Genomic DNA, 20,103 nt, shown 5'->3' on the forward strand with positions numbered 1-20,103 from the left:
CGAGTGTTGTCTTTATGAGAAAGAAAGTCGTACTTGGAGTCAAAGTATCTATTCAGGCAGAGCTTCCTTATGTTTCTTAAATTATATGACATTTAAAATATGGTGGGAATCAACGGACATAAAAATCGTCCTTGTTCTTATACTGGTTATGTGCAGTTAGTCAGTAAGTTAACTCTCTTTAAGCAGTCTGCAACTGTTACACTCATGGCTGTGAACTCTTCTTTAATTTATTGGCTAGTACACTTCTAATAACTTCAGTTTTGCAAAAATGCGCTTTTCGGCAAAATGACTCTTAGTTCTGACCGCCACTTATTTACCCTTATGATGATTTCTGCTCAGTCTGAATTATGACACGCTCTCTGTTGTGTCACTAGTTAGACTCACACTGAAACTGTGTAGTTTAATTAGTAAGCTAGTAAACAATTTAAATTTGCTTTATTTTCAGAAACATACAGACTATCTTGTTTATTCAAGTATGACTGTATAAATACAAGCAAGCAACCAACACAATATGTATATGATATATATAAATTAAATGTAATAAGGCTCAGAATATCATTCATGAGTCTCGATCAAGAAGATTTTCAACTGATAAACATTATGCTGTCTTGCCCCAACACACAATAGATGGTGGAAGCTGCACAGTGATGAAATGGAAATTCCTTCATTATTTCTCAAGAGGCTCAGATTGTTCTTTCTACGATTATTTCCACATGGACTCGTGTTTGTACACTTCTGTATGCTCATGAATACATATTTCCACATTTGAGTCTCAACACGGGCCTGGACATGACATGAAATCAGTGTGTGTGTGTGTGTGTGTGTGTGTGTGTGTGTGTGTGTGTGTGTGTGTGTGTGTGTGTGTGTGTGTGTGTGTGTGTGTGTGCATGCATGCATTTATGTATTTCCCATTAAAAACATAGCACACTACTTGCAGGGCTACAGTTCAGTATCCCACATGTTAACGTGTCCCTTATAAGAGTGACATCTGCTTTTAGGCCAAAGGTCACAGAGGTTAGGTGAGGTTAACATCAGAATTAGACAGCCAAGTTGTGACGGTGAGGTTGGGTCAGTGGATAGAGAATGCATGTCAATGAGATGACCACAGAGAGCGTGTGTGTCTGTGTGTATGCCTGTCCCGCAAGAACGCTTGAATGTATCATGACAACAAGTGATGCGGCAGGAAGTCAAAACGTCCCTTCGCAGTCTGACCTAAAGACCCCTCTAAAACAGGTGTACATGAAGGGACGAGGCAGTCCTCTCTTCTCATCACACGGGAAGTTCTGTTCTCGTCCACTATTTCCCCACCTTGACCCCTCGCAGTCGCTCTCACCATCACATCCACGTCAGGCCGGGACGAGGGCCGGCTTCGTTCTCACACACGTGTTTCCCCCGTCGTCCACATGTGCTGAGGTGGACGGGTCTCCAGTGACATGGACGGGATGCGGGCAATTATATTTAGACACTCTGAATATTTGTGCGGGAGAACTGTCGTGGCAGAAGAATCGTCTCAAACATTATCAGAAATACAGAAAAGCATTTTCAGTGACGTACGTCTGTATTTCCTGGAATTGGAGACAGAGACAAACAGCCCGTGTTCGGAGAATCACCAAGGCAAGAAATCTGTGCCATTTTTGGTATTTTATCTCTTAAACAGGAAAACTCTACATATCTCTCGTCGGACAGACAGAATAAATGTGTACATGTGCGTGCACGTGCGAGGAAGGGTGGATGTATTGCGCTGAAGCGTGATTGATGTGTGTGTTTGTTTGGTGGAGAAACATGCACGGAGGAAGCTATACATCAGAATTAAACGTACACACCCAAATACACGAGGGAGCGGGCATTTCAGAACAGTGGGTGTAAATGATGCGGTCACACACAAGCATCCACGCATCCAAGTCGTCGTAATGACTGCTGCCACAACCACATAGCATAGACATGAAGGGAACGAAAGTGATTATAAGTGATCACAAGAGGCCCCGATATCCCCCATTTTCTACAAATACTGTACAAAGTTGACCGACTTGGACGCCAGAGAGGAATTCTGAAAGCAGAGGCTCCAAGCTTTTGCTTTATCCTTTTCCCTTTGCCACTCTGCACATACTTTATATAGATGAAATAAGCAACAAAAGAAAATGCAAGACTGGACTTCAGCGCATTCCAAAATTTGTGTGGCCTTTCTATTTTGTGTTCGATAAGAAAGATCTTATATGTGGTTCTGCGGAGGAAACCTGGAGACAGTGAAGTTCTTTGGTGTCAGCTGCTTCTTTTCATCTTGTGCAAACTTCACACTAACCTTCCAGGTCCATCGCTTCTGTGTGGGAAACCTGACGGCAAACACCGTCTCACACTTCTCTCTGACGAAACCCTTTGTTGGCTGGGACATGGGACAGGCCAGAGGGGGGGGGGTCTCTGTGTCCTGATCGAGCCTCGGGTTTGGGGACACTGACACATCCACATGTGACTCTTCGACTGTCTGTGATTTGAGGAAGGAGCAGTCACGGGGTTTGTCTGAGGGGTGACACCTCACTGCTAATTGCCCTCAGTCTCCACGGTACAAGGAAGTGTGAGAACAGGACAATACGGAAACCGTTTAAAAAAAATAAAAAATAACCCACTCCAAATTCAAAATCCTTTCATTAATGAGATAAATCCATGTGTTAATTCATTTATCCAAGTGATGATAAATCAGCCAAACTTACTGGGATTCAATCAGAATCAATACCTACCGTTGGCGATGAGCATTAAAACCATAAACGAAGTGTGTTCTGTAAATCTAAAAGTATTAAAGTATTAAAACCAGGTGATTCAAACCGCCACAAGTGTCACTCATATTTTTTGTATCCTGCCGCCGTTGTCAGCGTGGGTGTGTGAGTTTGTTATAAATATTCCCAGATCCTGGCGACCATACCTTGAACCGCTTCCTGGCTATAGCAGAGGCCACGGACAAGGTTGACATCCTGTGAAAACGCTCACGCAATCCTGGACACATGTGCATTTTATGATAAATTATTTTAGGGTGTTTTTTTTTGTCTTCTACTTATCACGCTGAGCCTCCTGCTGGCAAAGTCTGAACTTTAACCTGTGTCCAGCTAGAGCATATAAGGAAAGTTATTGATTTTAGAAATGAAAAATAATCACAGGATTAATTGTATCGGCGTCTCATCATGTATTTCAGCCTCGTATTGTCTCTGTAGTATTATTTAATTGTTCAGAGGACTCCTCATGTCGGATATCAAGACATCACAGGGAAGAAGACGGCAACAACATTCCTTCACACAGGAATATTTAATATTTCCTCTTGAGCGATATGATTTCCACCTGTAAGCACAGAGAAATGAGCTTCAGGAAGTGTCTCCGTGAGAATTGCAGATGTAAAGACAGCAACTGATTAAAATTCCTCTTGATTTATTGTTGAACCAGATGACCCTTTTCCACTTGACTTGATCATAACTCCCGTTAATTCTCGCGTGTAGACAAAATAACATTCTCGATACGTGCTCAGTAAATAACTGGTTCTAGTAGTTTGATTATATATTGTTCTGCTCATCCACAGATTATTAATCATTACATATAAATGTTGCGTTTATGTGTACATCCTCCATAAGCATTTCAAGCTCTCAGTCCACGAACACATCCACAAGAGACTAAAGTGGCTCGCAGTTACATAAGAGTTGTCAGAATGAGAAATTCTCTGATATGTTATCTGGGAACATGATGTTTTTGGAGAACACAGGCTCCAAACTGACTCTGCTGTCAACAACAGGTCTCATTTGTTCAGGCGTGGACAGTCCCCTGTCACTACTTATTATTCTCACAAACACTGATAACCGAGAACACGAAGCTGAAACAAAGCAGAAGAATGCATCCGAAGGTGGAACCCGTGAGTGCAGCGTTAATGCTGACTGGAGCCTATTAACCGGTCACAAACAAGTATCAGTGGCATGATTACTGTTTAACCCTGTTAATTATGATCACACTTCTTATCACGTGAAACTTTTAGCATTTATATAAAAACATCAGTTGAACTTGTAAAAGATCCAAAACTATTGAAGCAATGCAAGTCTCACCTCCCACAGTTGGATCATAACGTGCCATCCGTTGGCCGATACACTTGTCTAGCATATAGAGTTAGTCTATTTTGAGATATTTTAAAGCTTGAATTAAAGCTGTGCTGTACTGAATCACATGATGAATGACCATGTATTATCGAAAGCGGTCAAAGGCCACGGTGACCAGAGGGTGTGTTGAAAGGAAAATTAGGATATCATTGATTTTTTTTTTTTATTTTAAACAAATTTCTTTCCTCAAGCGAGGAAAGGGAAAGATTCAAAATGGGTTTAAAATGACGTGATCCACTGTTAAATGCACATCCTGAATGGGGATTTATACTCCATAATCATGTTCCTCTTTGGTCAAAAATAAATTCTACACATATTGACACATCAACAGAAACCAGTGAGATACAATCATTTATTGGAGCTTAATTAAAATTCTTAGCAAGAAAAAAGATTCTCTGATATCCCTCTGGCGCCACCCAGTGGTCAGAATTACATTGCGTTTTAGTATTTCTCGGGTGAACTCCTGTCCTAATCTGGGTTCAATAATCGAGCCACCACAGTAAATAGCTGAAAGATGTGAAAAGTTGTAGCACATTAAGATCTACTGATACTTCTTGGTTTTTACACATTTCCATTTTTTATTTATATTTAACAGTGGAAGTGTTCGCCTTGTATACTATGGAAAACACCCTGGGCAGATCACAAAGAATTCAGCAATGCCTGGAAACAGGCATCATATCAGCTTTCATGTTTCTTCAGGGGGTTCATAGATCAACACACACATACAAACCGTCCCAATGGTCCAATGGTTCACACGACTCAATCACAAAATTATTTCTGCCACCATTTCATCTCCACCTGATTTTTAGCTTCTCAAAAACTAGTACAAGTATTAACTCCTTAAAGCAGCAACTCGTAAATAAAACTGTAATCAAAAATTATAACGCAATTCCACTACTACTAAAACATTAAAAGCAGCAACTAGTAACTTTTCATCTTAGGTATTAGTAAATTGAATTATTTGTACAATATTTAAAGCTGTAAATACTATCTGGCTGTAATCAAGTCGCCTGCTAATTTTCACTATCCGGTAAACCAACGTCACTACTATGATACCTGTTACCACTTCAAAGCAGTAATTCTCTAGTATTTAGAGACTATATAGAGACTATAACTGTGATCAAGTGCAATTTTAGTTACTATAGTAAAGTAGTCACTTACTAAATTTAACTGTAACTTGTAACAGTGACTCTAATCAAGTGCTGAGTTTTAGGTTGTGGTAATTAATTCCAATATTTCTGTATTCAAAGCAGTAACCAGGAACTCTTTAATCAAATAGACAAATTATTTCGAGTTTCTAGTGAAGTAACTCTACTACTACTACTACCACAGTGTATAAAGCAATAAGTAGCAACTCTTCCTGTAATAAAGTCCTGAAGTTTAGTCAGTAATGAAGTGACCCCATTGTTATTTGAAGCAGAAACTAAAATGATCAAATATAACTTTGTGTTACCAGTTCAGTAATTCCGATACTATAGTGTTTAAAGCAGTAATTACTTACTATGACTGTAATCAAGTGCAATTTCTTTACGGAAATAACCCCATGACTATTTAAAGCAGCAACTAGTGGCTATCGTTTCTCTGTGGCTTGATGCACCTCTGTGGCCAGCAGATGTCGCCCTTGTTTCTTTTTCAGGCTGAAAATGAAGAACGGCTTTGAAATCTCACCTGGAACAGCGCACTTAACAGCACTGCCAGTTTGACACGCTGATGTTGTAAGAACCTCGCCCGCAGTGAAGTCAAATGTGACAGACTGAAACCTTTTTGTTGGCTGAATTCAGGTCAATTGATCTATTAATGGAAAAAAAAAAAAAAAAGAGCATCTGACAAGATCATCTTGTGGATCTTCAGCTCCCACAGGTTTTACTCTTTGATTTCAGACTAAAATGACCTGGAAAATCTCCCCTTTCCCCTGAAGGGCATCTCAAATGATGTCAGTGTGGGGACGTCATCACCCAGGCTTTTCTTTAAATAGTCTCAGACCCAGTTTTTGATTTTACAGTTCTGCCATGCTGCCTCAAGTGTACACATATACACACACACACACACATACACACAGCTTTATGAGTGTGTGTACAATTTGATGGTTTAGTAAAAGCTCATGACTGAAGCCATATTGAAACCACAGGTGACCTTCAGATGAGATGGTCTGATTGGATGCTGAAGGACCTCACTGTGTTCATTTACATATTAATTGAAAAAAAAGAAGCACACACACAAAGGAGAAGGGGCAGCTCGAGTGTGATTATGTTTTTTCAAATTAATTAAAATGATAAGTGCACAGGATATGAAGTGTTAAGTGACAGAAGAGCTCCATTAAACACACTGTAAACAACTTATATTACATGACATTTGTTAAACTGGAATTTTCCATTATGAAAGTATTTATTCAAGTGACTAACAAAGGAGTCCCGAATGTGCCCTAATAAATTTGCATAAAAGCAAGAGTAGTTGTGTGACCTACCTCTAGCAGGCACAATTTAGGACAAGAAGAGGATAAACAAATGTTTGCAGTCACCATGCTCGTTGGGATGAATCTTTAGATTTTGTACTAACATGTACGGATTTTATGGAGCGTGATTAAGAATTCATACCATAATATGTGATAATCATTCCATCTTCATTGTGCAGAATAACAGCAACAATAACATTATGTTCTTCATACTTTTGGCATTATTGTAGTCAGAAAAAAAATTGTACTATCATGATTCAGTTAATTTGTGACCTATATATTTTAATACAAGTACCACATATTAAACGGGTTTGCCAATGTAGTCCAACAGAGTTTTATTGCTGTTTTTACTTTACAAAATATTGTTTTCCTAACCTCAGAATTGAAGGAATGATAGAAAGCAGCTTCAACTGGAACAAGTTAAAAGTGAATAGATGCATAAATGACTTAACTTAATCTTTTCTTTCATTTAAAAAAAAACCAACAACAACCCCCTTATTAGAAATTAAGATTTATAAGAATTCAAACTGAATTTTTCTGAAGTTGACTTTCATTTGGATGTGATCTGTGCCCCAAAACTTTAATATGTTACACCCTCATCACTTGATTTGTTTTATAAGTGTAGCTTGGACCTGGAGTTATAAAAAAAAGTACATTATTTCTGAAATATATTCATATTCTGCAACTGTAGAGAATAACAGCAGAAAGAAATACTTGACTGCTACATTTCTAGTTGAACTTAAAAGGATGAAGCTGACAAATGTGAATTGATCTGGTCATGTTGGATGTTTGGATGTCTATCTAAAAATATTTGATGTATTCTGACGTAAACACGTGCTGATCCCTGGAACTATGAAATGGTAATTCAGTGAGCTCAGATTGAAATCCTCTCATGGATTAATCGTATGTCCGTAAAGGTATATTGCCAACATTTCAAGAAAGCCTACTACAATGAAAACAGAATCCACTCTGATGCACTCCAGTCTGTGTGGCTCAATGGGCACAAGGGGCTTTGAGAAGCAGAGAAACATAAAAGCTAACCAGATTCGACTGAGAGATGGAGCTGAAGATGAAAGGTGAGAGAAAGGAGTGTGTCACTGGTACACTCACCACGGCGCTCCAGTCAGAGGTGAGGAATACAAAGGGATGCCATCAGGAGTCACGCACGCACACGCACACACACACGTAGGCAAAGATGCATATAAATAACCGGTGTGTGATGTCAGCCGTTCCTGACAGATGGGATCAACATAAATTGAGCCCTGAGAGAATGTGTGTGTGTGTGTGTGTGTGTGTGTGTGTGTGTGTGTGTGTGTGTGTGTGTGTGTGTGTGTGTGTGTGTGTGTGGGTGGGTGTGTGTGTGTGTGTGTGTGTGTGTGTGTGTGTGTGTGTGTGTGTGTGTGTGTGTGTGTGTCTGTGTGTCTGTGTGTGTGTGTGCCCCACAAAAAGAAAGGGAGTGTAGAAAGATCCAAATAAATGGCAAAAGAAGATCCATGTGGCTACATGTGAAAACTTTATTTTTCAGTTAAAAAAAACCAACCCTGACATGTCACGTGCTCAAATCATGAAAAACAAGCGAAGATTTAGATTTGATTTAATGAAATCATCGGCATATTTTTATTTGTTTGTATGTCTGTGTGTCTTGCATGTAGTTATGTCAAAACTACTGCACGGATTTGTCGAAATTTTTGGATCAGGATTTAATTTCATGGGCTTTTAAGGATTATGTCAAAACTACATGAACCTTTGGCAGACGTCAGAAATCTCTGATTGCTCTTGTTGGACATTTGTTGTCGTGAACCATTCTATTCTTAACCATCCAAAGTTAATGTGGTGTTATTCCAATCCCAGTCCTAACCAAACCTCAGCCCTCAATTCACGCTTCATGTCCCTACAAAACAGGTGGGCTCCCACAACATTTTGGACCCTACAAACCAGGGAAAATAATCACACATACCCACAAAAAAAGAGAAACACACCCACACACACACCCACACACTCACACATGGACACACACACACACACACACACACACACACACACACACACACACACACACACACACACACACACACACACACACACACACACACACACACACACACACACATATAATGGTATTCGCATGCTCACCAGCGAAATCAGGTGATAAATAATCAATCTAATCTCCTTTTCTGAGTCTCTGGTTTAACTCTCCAAAACCAAAATGCCACTTAAGATGGTCACTGTATTACACTTCCCATCATGTTGTCATGGCAATAAGCATCAGCACATGCACCGCATCCTTTTAACTGAACAATCCAATGATTTGCGAGTCCAGATTTGCGAGAGTCCGATGTCAGATTCATCCTAATGAAACTTTGTGCAAAAAGGGTAAATCCACCTGGTGCAGCAGCTATGGTATCTCGGGTGCCTCAAAGCTGAGAGGAAATTAAAAGTGCAGATTGAAGTCAAATTAGCAGCAAGTGTGAGAAAGAGACACGGAGGAGAAAAAAGAGGAAAAGGGGATAAAGCGGGAGACCAAAAACCAGAGATCAATATCTTATGTATAATTACCTACAGCTTTCTGAGTTGCTAGGAAACCATGGAGTGAGGAGGGGGGGGTGGGGGGGGGGGGGGGGGGGGGGGGCAGAGATAGAGTAACACAAAGGCTGAGATTAATTTCTGGGATCCACAGATTTCCGTTGTTTTTTCTCCTCTCATGAAAAGGGCGAGAGACACTGGGAGAGGTGCTGAAGAGGGGATGAAAAAGTGAGATATATGGTTACAAATGAAAGTTGGGAATAGAGGAGGAAATGGATAAGGGTGGAGGGGGTGCTGAGGAGACACGAACACATGTGTGATCTTTACGAGAGTCGGTGCATGAATAATTACTGAGATATTGACTCTGGCCGTCTCTTCATCCTGTGTCCCTCTCCACCATCTTCTGGCATCCATAGTCCTGACCACACTGCCCTGTTTATCCTACTATCATCCCTCATTGTCTCCAGCTGTCTTCTTTCCTCTCTCTTGACCTTGCTCAGGCAAATGTGCTCCTAGTCATTATCTAGTCTGCTCACTTCAATATTCTAGTCTGACTGTGAATGAAGTACATACCCTCCTTTATTTGTGTGTGAGACAGGGTGTGCATGATCTTTGATTTTATTCCTACACATCAAATATCAGCATGTTCACTCAGGAGGGACATTAAAGTGGTGTACTGTCCCTTTAAATAATGAGGGGCTGGAGTAGTGAGAGAGGGAGGGAGGAAAGCAGGACAGAAAGAGAAAGGAGGAGTGGAGAGAGAGAGAGAGAGAGACATAGTAGTAGAAAAAGGGGGTTGTGTTCACTTTCCCTTCTCTGCCTTGAGAGGTGTGTGGGTTGCACAGGGATTTTTCAGAAAGAAAGAAAGAAAGAAAGAAAGAAAGAAAGAAAGAAAGAAAGAAAGAAAGAAAAGAGGTGGACATCTTTCAGATGATCTTTCTGAGGACATTCAAATCATTTTGAAGAAGGATTATTGTTGATTCAGCATTTCCTAAGGGCACTGCAAGTTTCACTGACATCTTGCGATGAGAAATTGTGGAGACTTTCATGGACTGAGGGGAATTTAAGGGAGGAAAACCTCTGGAGTGTCGAGGAACATCTGTTGCTTCTTCAGACCTTCTCCTGATGAGACTTAAGATTCTTGACCTGTGAGAATCGTTGGACAAACAAAACCCCAACCAACAGATCCTCTGGCTCGGTCTGAACATTCACCAAGTTATAAAAACCCCATTTCCAGGACTTTTCCTCCATTCCCATCGTCACAACTCGCATCACAATCAGACAAACTTGTTGCTGCTGGCGTTCTGCACAGTAAATGTTGCGAGAGGCAGTGAATCCAGATCCACATGTTCACATAAACTGTGCAGTTGAATATCTTTTCACCCTTTCTTGAATGACCCGAACTCCAGAGGGAGAGTGACTGGGACGATAAACCATTCACATTTCTTCAACCAGCTCACCTGCTCATCAGCAGCTATTCTTTAGTCCCGAGACTGAGGTGAGGTGAGCGAGAGACTGAGGCACAAAGAGAGATGGCACAGAAAGAAGGAGCAACACAACAGGGGCGTGTCAAAACAGAAGACAATCTCGGGGGCAAGATAATGGCCGGGGGCCACACAGTAGGTGGGGGCGTGGTGGTGGAGGTCAGAGAGAAGAAAGGACCTCTGCGGGCTGCAATACCCACAATGCCTTTCCCTTTGGCTGTTATCTGCCTTTTTCTGAACACCTTCATACCAGGACTGGGTAAGTTGGAAAACCCACCTTTGAGTGTACAAAGTCATTCCCATTTCATCTTAAGATGTTAATTATAGTAGGGTAATGGATTTATAATTTATTTAAAAAAACATAAGGGGTGGGGGGGGGGGGGGGGGGGGGGGGGTCACCACATCAGAGCATATGAAGTATTGGTGACGGCAACAACACGCACAGGGTTGAAAATAGTGAAACGAGAGACGGATGGGTCGTGAAACTGGATGACCCTCACAGACACGAGAATTCATGGCTGAGATGCAAATAGGCAATCCAGCAAATGACAGGGTACAAAAGGGAAAAGAAAATATGTAAAAAAACTAAACAAAACTACAAACACAAATTGTAGAGAAAAGTCTGAATGAAATAGTTGACAAAAAGTTGAGAAAAAAAAGGAAAATTCTACCATTTTCTTGTTTACCTTTATCCTTGAGATATACTATTCCAACTTTGAACAATTTCACCCTTGTTTAAACATTTTTAATCAATGTTTTAGCTTTTCTGATGGAAAAAAAAAAAAGCATCAGCATGTTAAAGACCCTCATTGTGCCTATATGAGCTCTACTCTGTGGCTTTCCCTCTGCGTTACACATGTGTGAGCTGCAGTATGCTTATTGGAGAGATTGTGAGAGAATCCATTCACACTTTGTGTCAAAATAAGAGAATGTCAGGGTGTAAATAGACACAGCCCCAGGTCTTCCAGGTGTTGATGCACTCAATAAAAAAATGGCAGGGACAAACGGCATCACTCTGGGTATGAGAACATCTGTAACAGGCGCCACTATTGTGGACAGGAGCACCATCATCATTGTGGGTGGACACATTATCAGAGCAGGTAGAGGTTTCACCGCCGTGGGCAGACTCCACATTTGCGTCAGCATCATAGGCACAGACCCCGACGGAAGCTTTTGGGGGCTGGCAGACTCTGGTCTTTACCAGCCTGTCATGTTAAACTGAAGATCATGGTGGATGATGGGCTCTGCAGCGGAGCTGCACCGTTATTACAGTTGGCAGCTCCTCAGCTTACCACCAGATTTGCTTTTGATCCCAATATTGAAGTGAACACTATCCATATGTGTTGTTTAAATAAGGTTCAGCTAATATTTAACACGGATGTGTAGTTTTCTTCATTGTTTGTTCAAATAATCAACCAGAACATTTCATTCATCCATCTTCTACATTCATATAAAGTAAGTTTGGGTTTGCTGGAGACAAGTCCAGCTGAGCGCGGATGAAGGCAGATTACACCCTGAACAGATGGTCTGTCCATCACAGGGAAAATCAAAGAGACAGATAATTATACACACTCACATTCACAGTGGGCAATATTGTCATTACCAATTGGCCTCAAAAATCTATTCTGGCACTAAAGCACAAGGACAACATGTAAACTCCACAAAGGAATGTCCAGGCCAGGCCCAGATTCAAACCAGGTTCATTCTTCATGTGAGTCAAGAGCTGTTGCAGCCCAAGCTGGCTTCTGTACTGTGGAAAAGAAATTGCCTATAAAGCCAAAACAAACAAAAAAAGGTTTTCCGGAGTGAAGAGCACCACCATGTAGCCATTTAAAAAACAACAACCTCAAAATAGATTTATTCATTTGTTCGGCAAGAAAAAATCTGGCTTGTAATTTGACTTGTTTACGTGTATCTGCATAAATAAAATAAAAAATAAAAATATATATATATATGAAAATGAATTAGCAAGTCACTATACTCCCAGAGTGGAAACATCTGAGAGTACTCATGCAGGACTTCTGTCTTTATGACATTCGCACTACAATTCTGAAATGGTTGAACATGATAGCTCACCTCTCCCTTCACCTGGTTGCATTAAAACCTGCCAGCAAACAACAAAACAAGGATCTTCTTAGAATTTGTCAGCTTCATAATCCAGCGTTTGTGGCTGGTCCACAGAAATTACTCTTTTTCTCTTTTCTTTTGCGTTTTGAATTTTGCCTCTTTCTGTTACAGCACCACTACATTCCTGGTATACTGTACATACTAAACAGTTTTCATGGTTTCCAGTGTTTTCTTTGGTTTTGTGAGGACTGACACATGTCTTGATTTTTGTAAAAAAAGAAACATTTTTGCCTCCATGTGCATGGGGACTTTGTTCTGTTCCTATTAAACTGCAGGACTTCTGGTTCTTCCAGGTTCTTTTCGCTTTTCAGAGATTGTGGTTCTCGTTGTTTCTCGGTGGTTTCTCGAGGTTGCGGTTCCTCCTATTCCTCTTTAGTTGGCCTAAATGGGGGCTTCTCTTTTTTTTTCTCTTTTACTTTGGAAAGTTCAGATTTCCTTCCTCTTTAACCAATCAAGCTCCTGGTTCTACCGGTTCCTTGTCAGTGTGTGAAGGTTCTGGTCCCTCCTGATCCTCTTCTGGTTTCTCTTGTTTCTCCTTATTCAGTAATGAGTTATCTCTGATGTGGTGAGACCGCCCCGGGAGTCATAGTTGTGAAAAAATTTTGCTTCATGTTGTTAAAGCTTATTAATATCTTGGATTAGTCAAAAGTCTGTACTGTTAAAACTTTGGACTGAGCTGTTTCCACAAAAACACTGACAGCTTCTGGTGATAAAATAAAACACTCATCAAAGACACTTTCACAACATTTCTGACGCCTCCAATAGTCATTCGTTTGACTATTTGTGCTTTACGTGTTTTGGGTAGAAAAGGAAAACTACCTGTCATGTATATGTGTAAATGAAATAGCTTTGGAATATGTTGATTATATAAAACTTTTTATTGAGGGATTTCAACTTGAAAAACATACAGTATGTAATGGTGCACAATGCAATTGGCCAGTGGTGTAGATTTCCGCTCGCTGAATTTCATGCTGTTGTGGTTCAGCCCAAATGAGTCCCATTGCAACTACCAGACCCAGTTTAATAGCAATTCAAAAAGCCACAAGTCAGACATAATGAGCCTGACTCACTTTGAACTACTCTATTTTGCACAAAGCCTCGGTTATGTCACTTATTCTCTGAAGGTCCATCTGATTGTCTCTTTGTATTTTAATGCAGACAGAGTACCAGATACACATCAGTAATGGCTGCAAGTTTATATTTGCCGTCTCTCCTGCCTTTTCCCTCTAATTACCGGCGTCTGCTCCACGGCTTTGTCAGATGTCTGAGGATGTGTGTGACATTGTGTAACGACATCTGGTAGCTAATGAGTCACAAACACACATTCAACAGTATCCAACATCAGGCTCATTGATGTGTTGTGCACAACAAAGCCCGCTAAGCCAGACACACACACAATGAACAGTAACCTGGATCAGTTCGCTCACGTATTCCATTAACACCACCGCCGTCACGTAAATGCATACTGAGACATATTTCACATGTAGTTGGAGTTACTCATCAACACAATGCTTCTCCAAGCTGAAATAGTTCAATCTAGAAGAAGCAGGAGAGAAATGGTTTGAAGTGCAAATGAAAACCTGAACAAAAAAAACTGAATGTGACAGTGAAAATGAAAAGATATTGTATGATGAGATAAAGAGAAGCAAAAATACAGAGGACACAAATCAAAAGAAACAAATAGGCTGATTTAGGTTTTTAATCTCTGAAGGACATGCCAAAACCTCCATAGAAATCATTTAGAACTGAAAATTATCTCCATATATATCATTTAGAACTGAGTCCAGTTAACCACAGACAAGCTTTGGTTCAGTTCAGCCTCCTCCATCTTCTCCCTGTGTGTTTTTTGGCTATAATTGTGTCAATACAATCCAAACTCTTTCGTCTACTTCATCCCTTTCGTCACTTTCTTCACATTGTATTGTGTATTCATCACAGCCCTTTTAAGAAAAGTGGTAACTTTCTCTCTACTTTACAATGTCAGAGACTTAAAAAAAAAAACATGGTCACCAAACATCTAATGTACTTTTCCCTTTTCTTTGATGTTGCCTCGATGTTTTTCCACAAAATTCATCCTCAACATCTTGAACAACAAAAAAAATCATCAAGGCGACAGTTTGTGTGTGCGTGTGTGTGTGTGTGTGTGTGTGTGTGTATGTGTGTGTAGGTTTGCCTCAATGCCTTGACATTTCAGTGAATAGCTGCGGCTAGTTGCCATGACAACACCGATTCAAACGAACACAAAGCGCGCGCACGTGCGCGCGCGCGTGTGTGTGTGTGTGTGTGTGTGTGTCAGTGCCGTTTGGCTCTAATTGACTGAGACTGAAAACAGCATCTTGCTCTATTCAGCCTGCGGCCACAATACGATTTTATAAATGTGCAAATCAAATTTGGACAAAAGCCGCTGGATCTGACCACCGTCTCCTTCAGGTGCAGCAGATCAGCAAAGTCAGCTCAGGACACTTTGAGGCAGCACGAGCAGACTGTAATTGTTCCACTGAAAAGTCACAATGAAAGACGTTTCCACTAAAACATAAACAACCTCTTCAGTAGCATTCAGAAACACCTAAAAATATTCTCCTTTGAGTAATGAGTTATCTGTGATGTGGTGAGACTGCCTTGCAATAATAGTTGTGACAAAATTCTGCTTCATGCTGTTAAAGCGTATGAATATCTTGGTTTAGTCAAAGTCTGTACTGTTAAAATGTTGGACTGCACTGAGCTGTTTCCTCAAAAGCACTGACAGCTTCTGTTGATAAAATAAAGCACTCATCAAAGACATTGTCAAAACATTCCAATGCCTGAAATACTGCATTGACGCAAGTGACTATTGATACTAAGCGTTTTTGGTAACAAGGTAAAACCACCCTAATAGACAAATACATTCTCTGAAGTTTGGAATCTGGTGAATATATGAAACAATTCAGCTCAGAATTTACACCCTCTGACAGCCTCTTGCTCACAGGCTGATATGTTTCCACTTTACATTGATCCTGTCTGATGTTATTCAGTCAGAACTTGTGATCATCCCTGCCATGTGACACAGTTGACTCCAGCTGGTGGACACCACAGAAGCTGTTCGCCTGCACAGTGTAAATAATTACACAGCTCACAAGTCACATTTGCCATAAGAAGGATTGCTGTGTGTGTGTGTGTGTGTGTGTGTGTGTGTGTGTGTGTGTGTGTGTGTGTGTGTGTGTGTGTGTGTGTGTGTGTGTGTGTGTGTGTGTGTGTGTGTGTGTGTGTGTCCTCTTGAGGCTGTGTACTTTACTTACACTAAAATTAGCAGTGTTCCTCTCTGACCCCACTTGTTCAGCCACAGCCGAGACATTTTACTATACGTCTTCAGTCACATGCCGTAGGATGATTAAAGTGTATTTTAGGTATTTGGGTCACAAAGCCACTTTAGGTTTCTATGACAATATCCAACAGATCACAATATCAAATACCAACTAGCAATTAGTTTAAACCTCTGGTTTTCATATGAGACATGAACCTATCCAGCCACACAGACGACTTGAAATCCCTTTATACTGCAGCCATGTTGCATATATGTACTTATATAGCGACAAGTGGTCGACGATAAAAAAACACTGATCACTTTAGCGCTGTAAAAATAAAGCTGCAGGTGATTGTCAACATTTAACATGCCAGGAAAGTAAAAAGTAAATAAATAAATAAGTAAACTTCATCATAAAAGTTTAAGCATAATGTAATGCGTTATTTCCGCCAGCTTCTTTGTTAATGTTGTCGTAGATGAAGATTGTTGTACGTTGCTGTCTCTGACCAACTTCCTGTGCTGACTGTCTTTTGTATGTTGAACTCAGTTAATTTAAAAAAATAAAATAAAAAATCTCCTATTTACTGGAAGAGAAGTGCCTCATTACTCCCTGAACTCACTCAGTCCTGCTGACAGCAACACGATAGACCTCCGACTGTAAGTGACATTATAATCACCTTTTATCTACAGTGGCTTATCTTTGTCAAATAAATCTGCGGTTGTCTGTGCATTCAGCTTATCGCTGCTGTTTTGTTGTTGCGTGTTTTTGTTTCATCAGTTGCTATCGTGTTGAAATGGATAACACATTTGACTATTGATCAGAATATATTAAGTTTGACTCTTGGATCGCTCAAGTCGTCAAGGGACAATAGAGGTTAGAGAAGTGGATCTTGGATCAGGGGTTTGCAGGTTCTGAGCAAGACTGTTGACCTCCGTGGCAGCCCCTTGATCCTAGCGTGTATAATTATTGTTTACTATGAACAGCATGGGTTAAATGCAGACTTCCTTGAGGGGATTAATTGAGTATGCTATCTTCTTTTAGTCCGTAAATCAATTTCTTTCAAGAAAAGATGTTATGCCGTGTGACTACTTAAAGCTGTATCTGCTTAATAGGAGCTGTACAGTGGAACGTTTACCGCACATTAGAAGGAAAAAAAAAAAAAAAGACTGGAACTGACCAAAACGCCCTTTGTGGGCCACCAGCTGACTTCCAACAAGAATCTAATGAGCGGATCAGCCATTAGACTGACCCACACACACTGTTGACAGCTCACACTCATGACACAAATACATAATAATATACTGTGCACATCCTAACATCCACATCAAGTACTAATCTTCATTCACTTGCACGACACTGCACATTTTTCTATATTGCAATTGAGGTCAGTTACTGTATATAATGTACACAAAACCCTCTCAGTGCTAGTAGTTGGAGTGGAAGATAAGTCAAACTGAAAGCACATCGATGACTCACTCTCCCTCTTTTTAAATGTTATTTTATGCAAAACAATCAACACCAATGTCATGATTGACAGGCTTAGTAATGGAAGTGGGCACAGGGTCAGGCCGGCGGGACGTCCGCCGCTCTGTCACAAACGCACATAACGGTTCCACATGACGTCAACAGAGCAAGATGGCAGAAGTCTGATATGTTGGCCTCACTTCAGTGAAGCAGGAGGAAACTCAGAGCTTTTGCTGCAGTTTGTGTTTAATTAGCAGGCGGAAGATGCATAGCTGTAAAATAAGCACTAATACCATTCAGGAATTTTAAAATAAGATTCACAATACTAATGCATGTGATATGTACAAGGTGTTATTAGCGGGTTAACATATTCCCACAGCACCTCTACAGCATGAATAGCTGTATTCAGGGTAAATAAAATGACAGATTTGCAGTTTTCTGCACTGATTGTCTGATGCCTGCAAAAACCTGCTGTTAATAAATGTTGGAGCCAAAATCCTTTGTTCACTCACCCTCATGAGGAAGGGGGGGGGGGGGCGAGGAGGGGGGTGAGCCACGTTTCTTTGAGAACAAAGAAACCATGTGCTCAACCCTGGAAAATTCGCCATTGATCACATGACCCCCCCCTGGGGGGCCCCCGGGTCCCCCCTCCTCTAGCTGCGGCACTGCGGCTCGACGGCAGGGGGACCCAAAATCCCGTCATCACCGGGTCACCGGCCCGGTGACGCGCAAGCCAACCCCGCGTGGATTGGCTGAACCACGGCCAACGCCGCGGGGAGCCCGGAAGACATCATAACGGTATAAATTCAGGCCCGGGAAGAGATCCAGCCTCTTCCAAAACGAAATCGCGTCAACCCAGACGCACCTTTTCGTAAGGAGACAAAGCGCCTCGTGTTAACGCACCTGGACCGGGCCTGAATTTTCTTCACCTCGCTGGACGAGCTCAAGAAAAGCGGGAATTCCCTTTATTTTTGGTTTCCCCTTCTTTTTTTCTTCCCCCTTTTTGTTTGCATCATCCGGACCCCGAGCGCGCGCTGCAACCGCACGCTCGTCTGCAGACCGACCTGAGCATCGCTTCTTCACCCCCCCCCTCACCGCAAGAAGCTGCTGATCGCCCCTCGGATCACACTACGGGTTTCCCCTCCGTAGTCCACGTCAGGTCTCTATTTTCTGGGACGCCAGAGAACCGCCCGCGGCCACAAATCGACGGATTTCACCTGGCCACGGAAGCACGTTTCCCCCTCGTCCAACCAAGTAAGGCTTAGAGTCTGGGCAGGAATTAGAATAACGTGATATTATTATTGCTGTGTGTTTATTGTTGGTACTTGTAACTTTGGGACGCCGATCCCTGTTTCTGAGTACTTTTGTGTCTACGCGTGGACGGCCATCCACGCGAATCATCGCACGCACGCGCGAGCCTCCTCATCCTCAGCTCACGCTTCTGCTCCCAGAGTCCATATCTGCCTGAACAGCCGTTTTTGGACTCTGTACGTGTAGCTGAGGCGGTCGCGTCAGTGTACACAGTCAGACACCCCCTCCTCTCTCCTCTCTCTCTCTCCTCTTCTCCTCTGTTTCCCTGTTCACTAACCAGCGCACGGTACGGCCGCCGCTGCCTCCAAGCGCCTCCTTTCAGTGCGTCCCTGGGACCGTGTGTAGTTCACTGCGGCTCGGATTTCTCGGCCACAAGGAATCCGGCGCGCTCCCGACGGCTACGGCCCGTGCGGAGCTCAGTGACGTCACGCTATCCCAGGCAGAGCACGCCGAGCGCCTCTGGTGACCGGGTGGGTAATCACATCGATTTCCTCGCCGGGTCGCCGAGCCGTTTGGCGCCCTCTGGTAGTCGCGTGGGTAATTGCAACCGCTCGTACCGCCATCTGGTGGTTGCATTAAGTCATCACAACTGCCCCGCGCGCCGACGCGCACCTAGTGGCCAGATCGGGTGATTACACCGGACCGCCGACGTCTACCTCCCTCTGGTGGACGTTCGTGGTCATTACCCTCTCACCAAGTCACGCCCCTTTCGCTCCACAAACCCGCACACACACACACACACATCGCTCCCCACACTCGAACACACACACACCCACTCACACACATCGCTCCCCCACACTCGAACACACACACACACACACACACACACTCACACACACACACACACACTTTATTAGCCGGCTTTGTTTTGTATTGTGTTGTTTTATGAGATCTTGCTTGATGTTTATTGATTAGATGTGATTCATAGATTGATGATTTAGGAATAGACGTTTGTTAATAAACACTTAATAGTTGAATTGAACGATTCTTGGTGGTTTTTGTGTGCTTTTCAGCGACAACTGCTGGTTGTAACAGTCAGTGCTCGGATTTACAGCCTTCCTTTCCTGCTTCAGTTAAATTGCGATTATCATTTCAATCAGAAATAATAATTTAAACATTTTAATTGAACTTTCTTTTTTAAGACTGATGTTTCGTTTAAGACCCTAACTTCAGCTGGTGCCCCGACTTTGATTAAGTAACGGTAATATTCAATTGATTAATAGTTTGAATGGTTTAAATCAATTTCAATGATTTTAACGCTTTGGGTAATTTAACACACCTAGGAGGCGTTGGCGAATGAATGCAGGTTTTCCACGGGAATAACCCGCATTGCTTTT

The 20,103-nt window shown here is 41.8% G+C and overlaps 1 protein-coding gene across 1 annotated transcript in view; it reads left to right on the forward strand.

The window, feature by feature from the left end:
* Positions 1 to 9,850: 9,850 nt before the first annotated feature.
* stum (stum, mechanosensory transduction mediator homolog) overlaps positions 9,851 to 20,103 on the forward strand; it is a 33,426-nt gene continuing 23,173 nt past the window's right edge. Inside the window, exon 1 of the mRNA XM_080491292.1 lies at positions 9,851 to 10,842. Coding sequence (XP_080347418.1) covers positions 10,632 to 10,842 — 211 coding nt within the window. The 5' untranslated portion in view covers positions 9,851 to 10,631. The remainder of the gene's footprint in view (positions 10,843 to 20,103) is intronic.

This window comes from Lipophrys pholis, assembly GCF_963383615.2.
Source record: "Lipophrys pholis genome assembly, chromosome: 21".
NCBI classification, from domain to species: Eukaryota; Metazoa; Chordata; class Actinopteri; order Blenniiformes; family Blenniidae; genus Lipophrys; species Lipophrys pholis.